The sequence below is a fragment of the Schistocerca nitens genome, chromosome 1 (genome assembly GCF_023898315.1).
Source record: "Schistocerca nitens isolate TAMUIC-IGC-003100 chromosome 1, iqSchNite1.1, whole genome shotgun sequence".
NCBI classification, from domain to species: domain Eukaryota; kingdom Metazoa; phylum Arthropoda; class Insecta; order Orthoptera; family Acrididae; genus Schistocerca; species Schistocerca nitens.
Window position 1 is genome coordinate 686,729,966 of NC_064614.1, and position 15,487 is coordinate 686,745,452.

The 15,487-nt window shown below is 42.7% G+C and overlaps 1 protein-coding gene across 2 annotated transcripts in view; it reads left to right on the forward strand.

Annotated features, from left to right (window-relative positions):
• The window catches only part of LOC126259345 (FAD synthase-like), a 119,131-nt gene that overhangs the window by 19,144 nt on the left and 84,500 nt on the right, over window positions 1-15,487 (forward strand). For both annotated transcript variants that reach the window (XM_049956059.1, XM_049956069.1), the window contains exon 3: window positions 14,574-14,697. In XM_049956059.1, coding sequence (XP_049812016.1) covers window positions 14,574-14,697 — 124 coding nt within the window. The remainder of the gene's footprint in view (window positions 1-14,573; window positions 14,698-15,487) is intronic.

Consider the following 15,487-nt stretch of genomic DNA (forward strand, 5'->3'; position numbering starts at 1 on the left):
TGGCCTATTGGTGTAACACTTATTTCACAGTTGAGTTGATTTGTTCTTGTTGATCTAACCAATATGGGTTCCGCATCTGAAACACAGCCGTGGACTGACTGTGTCAGGACCAAAAATTGGGCCCTTATTGTTGTGACAGTGCCACGACATTTAACAGTGCCGCCATGACAGTACGCGCAAACGGCGATAGAGGCGCTCCACAACTCGGCTGAGTGCGGGAGCGCCACCTAGCTACGAACGGCGCCGGCCGCATATCACGGCACGGCAGTCGAAGGAGAGATACTGAGTTGTTATCATGTAACCAGCTATTGTTTCTAAGTGAGTGTGTTTGAATATCCACGCAATTATTGGTGATCAAAGGTTATAACACTTTCTGGCGACGAGGATGGGATATTTTCACTGCGTTGTGGATTTGTGTGTTCGTGACGGGGCAGACATGGAACAGCTTATGCAAGCGCTCATTGAACAACAAACACAGCTGACGGCTGCTATTCAGGCGTGGTCGACGTCGCTTACTCATTGTCTGTCTTCCTCTTCTCCGCCTCCATTCCCTCCTTACGACAAGGCCGCTGAAGACTGGGAGGATTATGAGAAGCGTTTGCGGCAACACTTCTTGGCTTTCGGCGTTGTCGACGCTCCTATGTGTAAGTCGTTATTTCTATCTTGGATTTCCCCACGGATCTATCAGCTGCTATCTCAGTTAGCCCCTCTACGGGAACCTGTCCCTGTCCTTCCAAGAAATGTGTGACTTATTGTCTACCTATTACTGAAAAAACACCCACGTCGTTGCCGCCCGCGTGGTGTTCTACCGGTGTCGTAAATAGCCCCATCAATCTTACCGGGCTTGGGCGGCAGAACTACATGGTCTGAGTAGGAAATGTCAGTTTGTCACGGACACTCATCATGAGTCTTATGCTGATTCAATGGTTAGGGATGCTATTCTACGGCTTGCTCCTGATAAAGAAGTTCGGCAACGTGCCCTACAACTGCCAAACCCGTCGTTGTCGGAAGTTCTAAGCATCGCTCAATCCTTTGAAGTGTCTCATGCTGCTGGCGCACAAATAGACGCATGGTGTGATGTAGGCGCTGTACAGTCAACTTTCGACACGGACAATTTGCCTGTTTCACAGGAGAACGAAGATGTGGCGGCGGTTCACTCGCGTAAACAACATCGCGTTGGGCCGCAACGCTCGCAGCGAAAACAGAAGCAGGTTCGTTCTGCACTTCCTTCTTGTCCACGTTGTTTCGTACAGCATGACAGGGCCACTTGTCCAAAACGTTGGGCCACGTGTAATTCATGTAGGAAAAAAGGCCACATTGCTTCTGTGTGTCAGTCCCCTAAAGTTCAAGTCGACGAGGACGAGGCATCGGACATGGATGTTAACTGTGTGCTTTCTCAAACAAATAAGTTGTTTGTTACTGTCTGTGTTCTGGATAAAGACATTCGCATGCAAGTGGACACTGGCTCTGCAGTAACTCTCATTAATTCTCGCACTTATTTGGAGTTGGGCTCCCCTCCCTTGTATCCAGTTACGCGAAATCTGAGAACTTATAATAAACATAAAATTCCTATCATTGGCCAGTTTGATGCTTCCACTGCCTACAAGTCTGTTGTTAGGCCCCTCACGTTTTATGTGGTGGATCATGCGGGCACTGAAAACCTGTTCGGTTATGATGCTTTCCAGTTGTTCGGGTTCTCCATTGATGATGATGTGCACCTCATATCTGAGGATATTCCGTATCAACAGCTGGATGGATTGTGTTCTGAATTCTCGTCCGTGTTCTCTGCTGGTCTGGGTCGTGCCAAGGATTTTGAAGCCCACATTACTCTTAAACCTACAGCTCGCCCTAAGTTTTTCCGGGCACGCCCTATTCCGGTGGCGTTGCGTGCACCTGTCAAGGCTGAGATAGACAGGTTAACAGCTTCAGGGATTCTCCTTCCTGTTACCTCCAGCGAATGAGCATCGCCAATCGTGGTGGTTTCTAAACCAAACGGGAGTCTGCGATTGTGTGGTGATATTAAAGCCACCGTCAACGCTCAGAGCCTCATTGACACTTATCCTCTTCCCCATCCTGAGGAGTTATTTACCAAGCTCGCTGGGGGCCAGTTCTTTTCCAAACTTGACTTATCGGAGGCGTACCATCAGTTGCCGTTGGATGCTTCTTCCAAGGAATTTCTCGTCATCAACACTCCTTGTGGGTTGTATCAGTACCAATGGTTACCATTTGGTATCGCTAGTGCGCCGGCCATTTTTCAGCGGTTTTTGGAACAGCTCACGGCTTCCGTTCCCGGCTGCAACTATCTGGATGACATTGTTGTCACGGGGGCCTCCACTGAGGAGCACCTTCGCAATTTGCGTTCACTGTTTCGGGTTTTGCATTCGGCTGGTTGAAGTGCAATCTGGACAAGTCACAGTTCTTCCAACCCTCCATTGTATATCTTGGTTTCCACTTGTCCCGTGAGGGTATACGTCCTCTACGTCAGCAAGTTGCGGCCATTACCGCTCTACCCCGGCCATCTACGGTCAGAGAACTTCAGGCGTTTCTAGGCAAGATTGCTTATTATCATAAATTCATTCGATCCGCGGCGGCGGTAGCTCATCCTCTGCATCAGCTGTTATGCAAAAACGTCCCTTTCTGTTGGTCTGACGAGTGTGAGCAGGCTTTTGTCCGCCTGAAGGCGCATTTGCAGTCGGCGCCTTGTCTTGCCACATTCCGTCCGGGTCAGCACTTGGTTCTGGTGACTGACGCGTCACAGTATGGCCTAGGGGCTGTTCTCGCCCATCGGTATGCTATGCTTCCAAGACCCTCGCCTATGCTTCCAAGACCCTCAACGATGCGCAACGGCGTTACTCTCAAATCGAAAATGAGGCACTCGCTATCATTTATGCTCTAAAAAAGTTCAGCGTTTTTTTGTATGGTTCTAAGTTTCACTTCATCACCGACCACAAGCCGCTGGTCTCTCTGTTCAGCCCATCGGCGTCGCTTCCGGATACTTGTCTCGTTTTCACTATGAGATTCACTATCGCCCAACGGCCTAGCACGCCAACGCTGCCGCGTAGTCGCGTTTGCCGATGGGCCCCAACCCCGTTTTCGATCGTGATGAACTACTCTGTTTCTACATTGATGAGGAAGAACGTCGTGCGGTCGAGGGTTTTCCACTTACAGGTTTGCAGGTCGCGTCGGCTACTGTGCGGGACCCGGTTCTGCGTCAGGTGATCGGTTTTGTTGAACGGGGTTGGCCGGACAGGACCAAGAGCCGGGCATCGGATCCCCTTTGCAACTACCATGCCTTGCGCCTTCTTCTGTCTGTTCGTGATGGTGTTGTTCTTCTGGCCACGGATGGCGCATCTCCACGGGTCGTGGTGCCAGCCTCTCTTCGAAAAGATGTTCTCAAACTGTTGCATGAAGGCCATTGGGGGATTTCTTGGACTAAGTCCCTGGCCCGCAGGCACGTCTATTGGCCCGGTATTGATTCGGACATCGCCCACATGATCCCTGTGTGTGGTCAGTGTGCTCAACAACTGGCTGCACCTCGTACAATGCCCTCTCCATGACGTGATCCGGTGCAGCCATGGGAACGGGTGCAAGCTGACTTTGCCGGCCCCTTCCTCGGTACTTATTGGCTACTGTTGATTGACGCCTTCTCAAAGTTTCCGTTTGTTGTTCGCTGTCCGTCGCCCACCACTGCGGGGACGACGCTGGCTTTGTCCAAACTCTTTGCGCTAGAAGGTCTTCCATCCGCGATCGTCACGGACAATGGCCCTCAGTTCTCTTCGCAGGCCTTCCATGATTTTTGTACTGGACAAGGGATTCATCATGTTACAGCACCGCCCTTCCATCCGCAATCGAATGGGGAGGTCGAGTGCCTTGTCCGCACTTTCAAAAGCCAGATGAAAAAATTCCTTAGTGATTTTTCCACAGATGACGCTCTGCTGCAATTTCTGAGTTCTTATCGCTTCACGCCTCTGGGTGATTGCAGCCCTGCTGATCTCTTGCAAGGCCACCAACCGCGCACTCTACTGCACCTGCTTCACCCTGTCAGGCCTTTTACTGTGTCCCCTAGTGTGGGAAAATACTTGGTGGGCGCCGACGTGTGGGCACGAGGGTATGGATCTCGCCCTAAATGGATTCCAGGTGTGGTCAAGGCTCTTCGCGGCCGCCGGGTTTGTGAAATACGTACGGAAGACGGCATGGTTGTTCGCCATTACGACCAGATGCACCCATGAGTGGTGGCCACTCCGGTGCCACCGCCCCTTCCTTCGCCTCCACCAGCCCGAGAAGCCAGTCCTGTCGCTGCTGCCGATCTACCGTAAGTGTTGATGCAGCCAACGTCGCTACCGCTTCCGAGTACACCGGAACCGGCCCCAGTCGTGACGCCGCCTTCTCCGGGACCCATCTCGCTGGAGCACAGCCCCAGGTCCACGACACCTATGGATGCTGCTCCGGAGTTTTCACCCATCATCTCTTACAGGAGGCACGTTCCACGCATGAGCTTCCGTCCTGGACATTTTCGACCATACTCTCGTGTTTCTCCGCGGGATCTTCTCGGGGCCTCACAAGAGGCCATGGATGTCTCCGCACTGTCCATGTCTCCAAGGAAGTGAGTGTTTTTTTTTTTTTTTTTTTTTTTCAAGGGGGGAAAAGTGTTGTGACAGTTCCACTACATTTAACAGTGCCGCCACGACAGTACGCGCAAACGGCGATAGAGGCACTCCGCAACCCGGCTGAGCGCGGGAGCGCCACCTAGCTACGAACGGCGCCGGCCGCATGTCACGGCACAGCAGTCGAAGGAGAGATACTAAGTTGTTATCATGTAATCAGCTATTGTTTCTAAGTGAGTGTGTTTGAATATCCACGCAATTATTGGTGATTAAAGGTTATAACACTTATATATTATGGCAATAGTAAGCACTGAAACTACACATTGTTTGATGTTTAATTTACAGAAATAACAAACATAACTCATTAAATGAACTGAATACATTGAAAAATTGTGTCTTTTAACAGTTTCTTCTACTACAAGGGCTAAGCCATATTATTTTGTTTAAATCATGAAATTACAAATATAGTTACACAAACAATACTTTTGACTAAACTGGAAATTACTTTGGAATTAAGAGCTGGCTTTGCTAACGTGTTTTCGATTAGAGCCAAATAGATCCTTTAAGAATACTATTAGTCGTTCCTCCAAATGTTTACATTTATTACAGAACTTATATTTGTTTATACAGGGTGAAAAGTATTTAAACTGACAAACTGTCGGAGGTTGTAGGGGACATCAAAACAAATATTTTTCCCTAACGTCATTTTTTCCTATGAGGATTATTTAAACCGGTGGAGGCCGTATTAAACTCTTCAGTTGTTAGAGGCTGTATTATGATCTTCAGTTGTTAGAGGGCGTATTATGCTCTTCAGTTGTAGGCAACTGCTGTCCACCAGTGTAGTAGTGCATTGTCTCTGTTTATTAATGGAGCGATACACCTGGAGTAAGTACACTGATATGGTTGGTGCGTACTATGTAGTGCACCACAACGGACAAGCTGCACAGCGGGTTTATCAACAACAATATCCTAATTTCCGTATCCCGCATCATATGACCTTTGCTGCTGTGTACCAATGTCTGCGTGAGACCGGGTCATTTAGCAGATTACCTGGACAGGGACGCCGTCACACGGTAAGAACGCTGCAATTTGAGGAACATGTCTTGCAGCATGTGGAGTGGAATCCTTCAGTCAGCACTCGTGCAATTGCATGTAACATGGGGACGAATCAGATGAATGAAAGAACAGTTGTTCAAGAGCAATTGTTACGTCCATTTCACATACAGCGTGTCCACAACCTGAAACCAGTTGATTATCCACCCAGAGCACAGTTTTCGCAATGGTACCTGGAACAGTGTGAAATGCATCCTACATTTCCATCCTCTGTGTTGTTTACTGATGAAGCAACATTTGGGCATGATGGAGTTTTCAACATGAACAAATCGCATGTTTGGAGTGAGGATAACCCACATGCCACTGTTACTAACGCTCATCAAGTGCAGTTCTTTGTTAATGTGTGGGTCGGTGTTGTTGGGGACTGTTTAATTGGATTGGCTAGCACACTGGACTCGCATTTGGGAGGACGACAGTTCAATCCCGCGTCCGGCCATCCTGATTTAGGTTTTCCGTGATTTCCCTAAATTGTTCCAGGCAAATGCCAGGATGGTTCCTTTGAAAGGGCACGGCCGACTTCCTTCCCCGTCCCTTCTTAATCCGATGAGACCGATGCCCTCGCTGTCTGGTCTCCTCCCCCAAACAATCCAAAAACTGTTTAATTGGGCCATGTCTGCTAACTAGGCCATTAAATGGCAGGCTCTATTACAATTTTCTCGCCAGAGCATTGCTAGAATTGCTGGAAGACGTCTCGCTCCCTACAAGACAACACATGTGGTTCCAACATGACGGGGCACTGGCACATTTCAGTTGTCGTGTGCATCAATTCCTGGACCGACGGTTCCCAGAAATGTGGATTGGCAGAGGCGGTCCTGTACCATGGCCTGCTCGATCCCCAGATATGTCCCCTCTGGACTTTTTTGTGTGGGGAGAGATGCGCAACCTTGTGTATGCAACTCATGTTGCATCAGAAGAGGATCTGGTTGCCCGGATAGTAGCAGCAGCAGGAACAATTCAGGATACTCCTGGGGTTTTTGCCCGTGTCAGACAGAGCATGATCCGACGGGGTAACCTTTGTTTACGTGTCAATGGAGGCATTTTTGAAAATATTCTGTAATTGAAATTGGGTTGTGTTAATGTGTTGTTCTTGGTCATAAAAAATGGAAAAGTGTTTGTTGGTTTAATTAATTTGCCGCCAGAGAAATCTTCCTCTACCAGTTTAAATACTCCTCATAGGAAAAAATGACATTAGGGAGAAACATTTGTTTTGATGTCCCCTACAACCTCCCAGAGTTTATCAGTTTAAATACTTTTCAGCCTGTTCATCAACAACAGAATTGAAGTTATGAAACACTCACTGATTTCACTCTGTAATGAAAGTATTAACAAGGAATAGTCACAATAAATTAGAAAGTCAATTACATACATAAAACTAAGCACAAAATTAGATCTGGTTTTACATTCTTTAAAACTGAGGGCCAACCTTTCCTTTATATAAAAATGCAGATTATACTCGCATATGTTAATAGTAATTAGTCAAAGATGAAAAAATGAATTTTTAAGGAGGCAGATGGCAAAATAAGAGGGGAAGTAAAGATATCCCAGCTTGCTTCGTCACAGCTTGTCCACTTTACAGTCCAACACCATTAGTGCTTAACCACTTGGATCGTTCACTATTTCTATTTTCCTTTTTTTTTTCATGCTTGATATCTGTTCAGTTTTTGACGGGCTTTCCACTGGACGCTCTTACCACTAAATCTGAGCGGGGAGCGATGTGGAGTTTCCCTTGTGAGAATCATAAGGGCCTAAAGCACATTACCACCGATTGTGTGATTGTAGTATTTATCCATGCTTCAGAAGCCTGTTGATCTTATGCTGAGTCACATTTATCTGTGCTATAGGCCCACATGAAAATTCATGAGAAGCTTCTTTCTCTGATAATTCACTTAAATGTGGGATTGACGGTGGCGTGCTTTAGGCCCTTGTTTATATTCTAGTCAAGTGATCATATTGATAGACTTGCTTTTAATCATTTCCACAAACAGCACTTTGTGTTTGGAGTTGGTTGTTTACTATGTGGAAATTGACTTTCATGTGCAGTGTAAACATGAACTTTGTGGAATCTATTTGAAATGCTAGCAGGAAAGTAAAGCTGTGAGGACAGGTCTTGAATCGTCCTTGGGTAGCTCAGTCAGTAGAGCACTTACCCGTGAAAGGCAAAGGTCCTGAGTACGAGTCTCGGTCCAGCACGCAGCTTTAATCTGCCAGGAAGTCTCATATCAGTGCGCACTCTGCTGCAGAGTGAAAATCTCATTCAGGGAACAGAAAAGTAAATTATTAGTAACAGTTAGCTGCAGAGGCACTGGGGCCTCCAAGAACAGATCCTTTGATTGAGAGAGTGACGAAGTCAAATAAGGGTGACTACAAGCAAACGTTTAACAAGGAAGTGTTCAGTTAGCAGAAGTTGTTCGAAAAAATGGAAAAGCACAAAAACTCCCACTTACACAAAAACCCAAAATGGAGAGATGCAAAAGCTTGCACACATTATTTTGTTAATGCCCTAGACTGTACTTAATTATGCACAAAACAATAAAATTCCACAAAAACAATTCTTTCTTTTGTCAGATCTTAGGCATATTATTATTTTTATTTCTTTCCTTTCTCAGACATTATGTCTGGTTAAAAATGGAAACTGATGCGGACTTTGATCAAGCGTGACTTCCTTTTAACTGTACGGTATATGTTACATTGCATTTAGGAACTTTTGGGTAATTGAACATGTATCAATAATTACAGATTTCTGTAGTTGTATGTATACGTTTGGATGTAGCTGTATTGCATTGATTTACTGGTGGATATTGTGTGGTATGACTCCTGTAGTTGATAGTGTGGTGTCACCGCCAGACACCACACTTGCTAGGTGGTAGCTTTAAATCGGCCGCGGTCCATTAGTACATGTCAGACCCGCGTGTCGCCACTGTCAGTGGTCGCAGACCGAGCGCCACCACACGGCAGGTCTCGAGAGACTTACGAGCACTCGCCCCAGTTGTACGACGACTTTGCTAGCGACTACACTGACGAAGCCTTTTCTCTCCTTTGCCGAGATACAGTTAGAATAGCCTTCAGCTAAGTCCAGGGCTATGACCTAGCAAGGCGCCATTAACCATTTCAAGATAGAGTCTCACTTGTATCATCAAGAATGCTGTACACAAATGATGGAATAAAGTTAAGTATTCTAGCAGCTAAGTACTTTTCTTTATAGCATTCATTACGAATCCTGTTTCAGACCTAAACAAGCCTGCGTGAGTTGACGCGTGCCCTTTCGGCTTCCTCGCCTTGTGTCTCGACTGTCTTGTCTAGACACAACAGGTAGTATAATTGGTATAATGTCAACTTTATCCTGATGCCACATGTCCTTGACTTCCTCAGCCAGTTGGATGCTTTTTTTTAATTTTTTCTCCTGTTTTCTTCTGTATATTAGTTGTATTGGGTATTTATATTTCAATTAGTTGTGTTAATTTCTTCTTTTTATTGGTGAATATGATGTCAGGTTTGTTATGTGGTGTTGTTTTATCTGTTATAATGGTTCTGTTCCATTATTATTATTATTATTATTATTATTATTATTGTTAATGGCTATTGTTGTATAAACTTGTTGATAAGCATGACTGTTATACAGCAGATACGATTAATTTCACATTCTCAAATTGACCTGAATCTAAAAATTTTTGAACACCCAGAATGTATACTCACAAGCTGCCACTGTTTGTGAGTAGCGTATGTATCATACAAGATTTGAACACGAAATTCTTTAAAATATGTTATTGAAAGCCATTGTTCTATGTCCTTGTGACATCTCTGCCACAGCACATGAGCTGCGCAAAAACTATTTTTTTCAGCACTTCACAAAATGTTTTCACCCATACCTGCATTCCTGTCATTGAAGGAACACTCCCCCTCTCCACACCTTCAGCAGGCAAGGTCATTTTACATGTGGTGGCTTCGCTGGCTGTTTTGTGACATAACAAGACACCAGACAGTAAGAGCTCACTAGCTGGAAATGGCCTTTTCCCTGATGCTGACCATGCTTATTCTTCAAGATTCAGTGTTTGAATTTAAAAGATTGATGATTGATATTGTTGCTGAATACAGTATGTCGGAAGTACAGTACATGCAGAAAGATTGAGTTATAAGTGGTGTCCCTCATCACATATTGGATCAGTATGGAACACTTTGCGCCAACTGTCCTGTTTTTCCTTTGCTGGTGAAGCTAAACGATGTAAATTGTGTTGGCAGTGCTGATCATGGATTATGCATGCATTTCCTATCTCTCTCTCTCTCTCTCTCTCTCTCTCCCATCTCTGCAATGACCTAAAATACGCCCTTAACTCTACCACCACCCGTGGTGCGAACTGTCTGTCTTTTGTGCCACTTCTAACATGTTCAGTCACATTAAATGTCAATAGGAATAAAACCAGATGAAATCGAGCAAGATGTCGAGTAAGAATGTAAAACCGAGGTAAACCTATTTAGGAAGAAGTGTAAAATTGGGGAATTTTTAGCAGTGATCATTTGAGTTTTACAATTGGCTACAAATTTATGGCATAGAATGGCAAAAGACATAAAATTCAAAAACTGGTGCAGAAAGCATTTATTTTGGTGACCCATTTTTTCACGCAATCTCTGTAAAGTGTCATCAGTTTCAGCTAAATGATAAAGTTCATTTCTTGTCACTGGATGAAGCAATGACAATTGTAGTATTGGTTTTGAAAAGTGCCCACGATTTGCTATTATGTGATTTATCACTTTCTGTGCAGTCTTCTTAATGTAAAATAAGTTACAAGGTCCATCAGAACTAAATCACATATTTTCAAACTATTATTCTGTCCATTTGTGTCCATTGAACACCTGCATATCAATTCAGTCTGTACAAAGTGCTTTTTAGTTGCATGCCATCCTTGGTATTGTCCATCTTCATTGGAGTTTCAAATGATTCATACATAGTGTACCAATCACGCTGATTTATTGTGTGCTGTGCTACACCACTGTCAGTGTACCACTCATCACAGCCTAGTGTACAACAAAATTATTGCGGACCAGCATTAAAACTTTGTTCTGTTTTTGAAGTATCTGTGTGACTACATTATCTTGAAATTTCCACTGATTTTATACCAGATGACAGCATAGGACAGTCTTCTCTTATGCCTATGCTAATACATTAAATTGATCGATGGCCCTTCTTCTTGCATTTAAAACAAACCAACCCTGTTTTACACTCTTTCGATAAGTGACTTCCTTCACCACATGAAAAGCATTTTCTATCTTCATTTCTTTTACACTGAAGCAACAAAAGTCATAGGATACCTCCTAACATCATGTCAGACATCCTTTTACCCAGTGTAGTGCAGCAACTCAATGTAGAATGGACTCGACAAGTCGTTGGAAATCCCTTGCGGAAATATTGAGCCACGCTGCCTCTTTAGTCTTACATAACAGCGAAAGCGTTGCTGGTCAGGACGTTGTGCACAAACTGATTTCTCGGCTATATCTCAAATGTTCAATGAGGTTCATATTGGGTGATCTCAGTGGTCGAATCATTAACTTGAACTGTCCAGGATGTTCTTCAAACCAATTGCAAACATTTGTGGCCTGGTGACATGACTTCGGTAACATGAACTCCAAGAATGGCTGCAAACAGTCTCCAAGTAGCTGAACATAACCACTCCCAGTCAATGATTGGTTCATTTGGATCAGAAGACCCAGTCCATTCCATGTAAACACAGCCCACACCATTATGGAGCCACAATCTGCATAGTGTCTTTTTAACAACTTGGGTCCATGGTTCATGGGGTTTGTGCCACACTCAAACCCTACCATAAGCTCTTACCAACTGAAATTGTCTGATCAGGCCACAGTTTTCCAGTTGTGTAGGGTCTAACTAATAAGGTCAGGAGCCCTAGAGAGGCACTGCAGGTGATGTTATGCTGTTAGCAAAGACACTTGTATTGGTCATGTGTTGCCATAGCCCCTAATGCCAGATTTTGCTGCACTGTCCTAATTGATATGTTGTACATCCCACATTGATTTCTGTGGTTATTTCATGCAGTTTTGCTTGCCTGTTAGCACTGACAACTCAAACGCAAATGTCGTTGCTGTTGCTCGTTAAGTGAAGGCTGTCAGCCATTGTGTTGGTGATAGGTTAATGCCTGAAATGCAGTACTCTCGGGACACTCTTGTCACTGTGGATCTCAGAGTATTGATTTCCCTAATAAGTTCTGAAATAGGATGTCCCATGTGTAGCTCCAACTACTATTCCATGTTCAAAGTCTCTTAATTACCATAATCACTTCAGAAACCTTTTCACAGGGATCACTGGAGTACAAATGATAACTCTGCCAATGAACTACCCTTTTATACCAGATGTGCATGATACTACTGCTATCTGTATATTTTCATATCACTAATCCATGACTTTTTTCACCTTAATGTATACTGAGTTGTTTTTTGCACGTTTATCACTGTTTGTTAATCTTCATCATCAACATCATTATTGTAGCAACACTTTTATCATCATGGTCTGTTATTCTCACTTTGCAAAGCTTGCAAAAATCATGCTCAGAGCTCACTATCATCACTTAGCTTTTCTAACAATGAAAGTTGAGTTTGAGCTTCATCAAATTTGGATAAATCACCTCGTACACCAGATGCTTCCGACATGATGTTATGTAATTTGTGTGAAAGCAGATCAATGTTTTTGGGTGAGTGAACATCATAAATTCTATGTACCTCATCTCAAATCTCTTCAACAGTCTTATATTCACCAATATAAAGTAAAGGCTTGGTGTCAGGTGATAGAATTTCACAAGATTGGTTTTGTAATTTTGTTCACTTTCTTCTGGCTTAATAAGCTCAACATTTATAACATGAAAGATTTTGTCGCCCTCTGAAATAGTTCTCATTATGGTTCCTAAAGTCCCCCAATTTTCTTCACCAGTGAGGTTTTCTATTTGCTGTATTCCATCAGCCATGGACTCGTCTTTTAACACTTCTGTAATTTCGAACACTTCTGTAATTTTGAATTATCATCAAGATTGGCTACAGCTGTCACAATTCATGAAAATTTTATCGAACATGCTCTGCTAACATGTTGACAAAACATCAAATGGCATTTTCAAAATGAAACATTTATTTAAAAACCACAAAAGAAACCATCTGTTTATGACATTTACATCTTAAAATGTCAATGGAAATAAAAAAGAACTCAGTTAATCTTTAATAAAGAATATGATTAGGATTACTCTCTCCCTCAGCAGATGTATTAAACTCATATTGACACTGCACCACTTAGTAAGAGATTAAACTAGGAGCCATTGTCTTCAGTAAGCAGACATGTCCAGGACTTCTGGAATAGGTTGGAGAAACAAAGTCCTTCCAGGCATCAGATGAGAGAATCCGAAAGGTAAAAATTAAGATGAGGAATGTTTCTGATGCTTAGATCACAAGGCGTCAACACACTTTTAACTGATCTCTTATATCTCGATTACTTTATGAACATGTGTTGAGCAGGGAACTTGTATTCAGTGCTCTATCATTGCATATACATGAGTCCATCACATCTCATTAAATGCTGGTACTTGACATCAATATTCCTTTATATGTGTAAGACATGTCCAGAAAGTAAGTACTGTTGTGGGAAAAAATCATAAAACATTTTTGTCAAACTAAAATTTATTTTTTCAAGCAAGAGCATTTCTTAAACTGTATATCTACATAGTTGCCACCATAGTGCAGATGTTTGTCGTAGTGGGAAACCAACTTTTCTTTGCCCTCTTCACAGAAAGATATGGCCAGTGAAGACAACCACTACTGAATACCATTTTTTGCATCGTTTTCTGCTTTTTGAGTTCCTTCCCAGAGGTGAAGCCATCAGTGTAATATAATACAGTAAAACATTGAGAAAATTTACACACACAATTTGAAACAAAGAACATTAGATACTCAGTCAAGGCATTGTGTTGGTTCATGGCAATGCACATCCCCATTCTGCTGGTGTCTCTCAAAGTCTTATTCAACAATTCGATTGGGAGCATTTTGATCACGCACCATATAATCCCGAGCTCGCACCTTCTGGCTACCATTTGTTCTTGAACTTGAAGCATGGTTTTGGAGGAAGGTGCTTTGACAGCAATGATGACACAAAGAAGAGTGTTCAGCAGTGGCTTTCTTCTCTGGCAGCATCTTTGTATGAAGAGGTCATAGAAAAGTTGGTATCCTGCTATGACAAAAGTCTGAACAAAAGTGACAACTATGTAGAAAAGTAGTTAAGCATTCCCTTTCTTGGAAAAACAAATTTTGGTTTGAAAAAATGTTTTATAAGGTTTTTCCAAAAAGGTACTTACTTTTCAGACATGCATCATGTGGGATAAGTATTTAATCTCTAGACAGGGTCTACTATACTGCCGTGCTGTACCACCAGAAAAACTCTGAAAATTACAAGATTAACCAGTGTAGGATTCTAAAATTAATGACTTATGTTTCCTGAGGCAACAGGTAGCATAACTCATTTATAAAGTCACCCCCAAAAATTTTTATCCATAAAAGATATTGTCCCTCTCCAAGTAGTTGATGCTGTGTAGACTAGTTTAACTGACTACAGCTATATTATACTCAGACACTATACAGTACGTTTAACTTTTAAAGAACGAATCTATAAAGTTTGATGTGTTCCTTAGCACTGCAAAACACCTTCTACTTTTTGCTTATTATGAAATTAACTCATGGATGTATTACTGATTCCATATTTATCTTATTGTATTTGTACATTTAGTAGAATTATATTTCTTATTAATCAGCTTTTTATTTTCCTTGGCTTACCAGTCTCCTTAAACTGAAATATACAGTTTACATTGGTTACAGATTTTGGTTGTTGGAGATGATATAGATGCAGTAGCAAATGAAATAAAGGCACTATCTGGTGAGTTTACATATGTTATAACAACGGGAGGCATTGGACCAACACATGACGATATTACATTTGAAGGTGAGGACAACACAGAGGTTTTGTTGCAAACAGATTTTGTTAAGTGATGCTCCATTAGTTTTTTTGTTTCCCCTTCTTCCTTTGTACTTCCTTCTTCTCTCTGTTCTGAAGTAATAAATCCTCTCCTAATATCGTCATTATTCCATTCTGGATTTTCCATCTCTGAAGTAATAAAAATTAGATAGATGCTGTATTAACTTGAACACTAAATTGTAACAACAATTGTGGCCTCTCTTTGTACCTAATTCATTTCAACTAAGCCAATGTGTCAGTTGGGTATTACACTGCAACGACAGGGGTCATTATTCTTTTCATTACTTTATTTGGATAGTGTGAAAAATGATGAAAGAGGATGCTGTTGATTTTGATGATGCAGCAGAGACAGTATGCAGTATAGAAATTCAGCATTTCAGATGCTCATAAAAGTGAGGCATTGCTCTGATGGATTAGTTACGAGCAGACATGAACTGTGGTGATCTTCATGTGCAAGATTCAAAACAGGTACCTTGGGAAGCATGCAGTTGAACAACACTGTTCTTTGTGGTCGGGAGACATTTGATGTCATGGGAGGTGGACTTTCAGATGTTCCCATATACTGAAGTTACCTACAAGTGGGTGACATATTGTAGATTGTCAGGAGCTGTATCCTGCTGTCCAACAGTGGTTGCATTCTACTCTGAACAAGTACAGTGACAGTTTTCATAGACAACTACAATGACAGCTCAAGTCAGACAGTTGAAGGAAGGCTTGATTTTGTAGCTGAATATTTTTTAATCAAAAGTAAATGAAC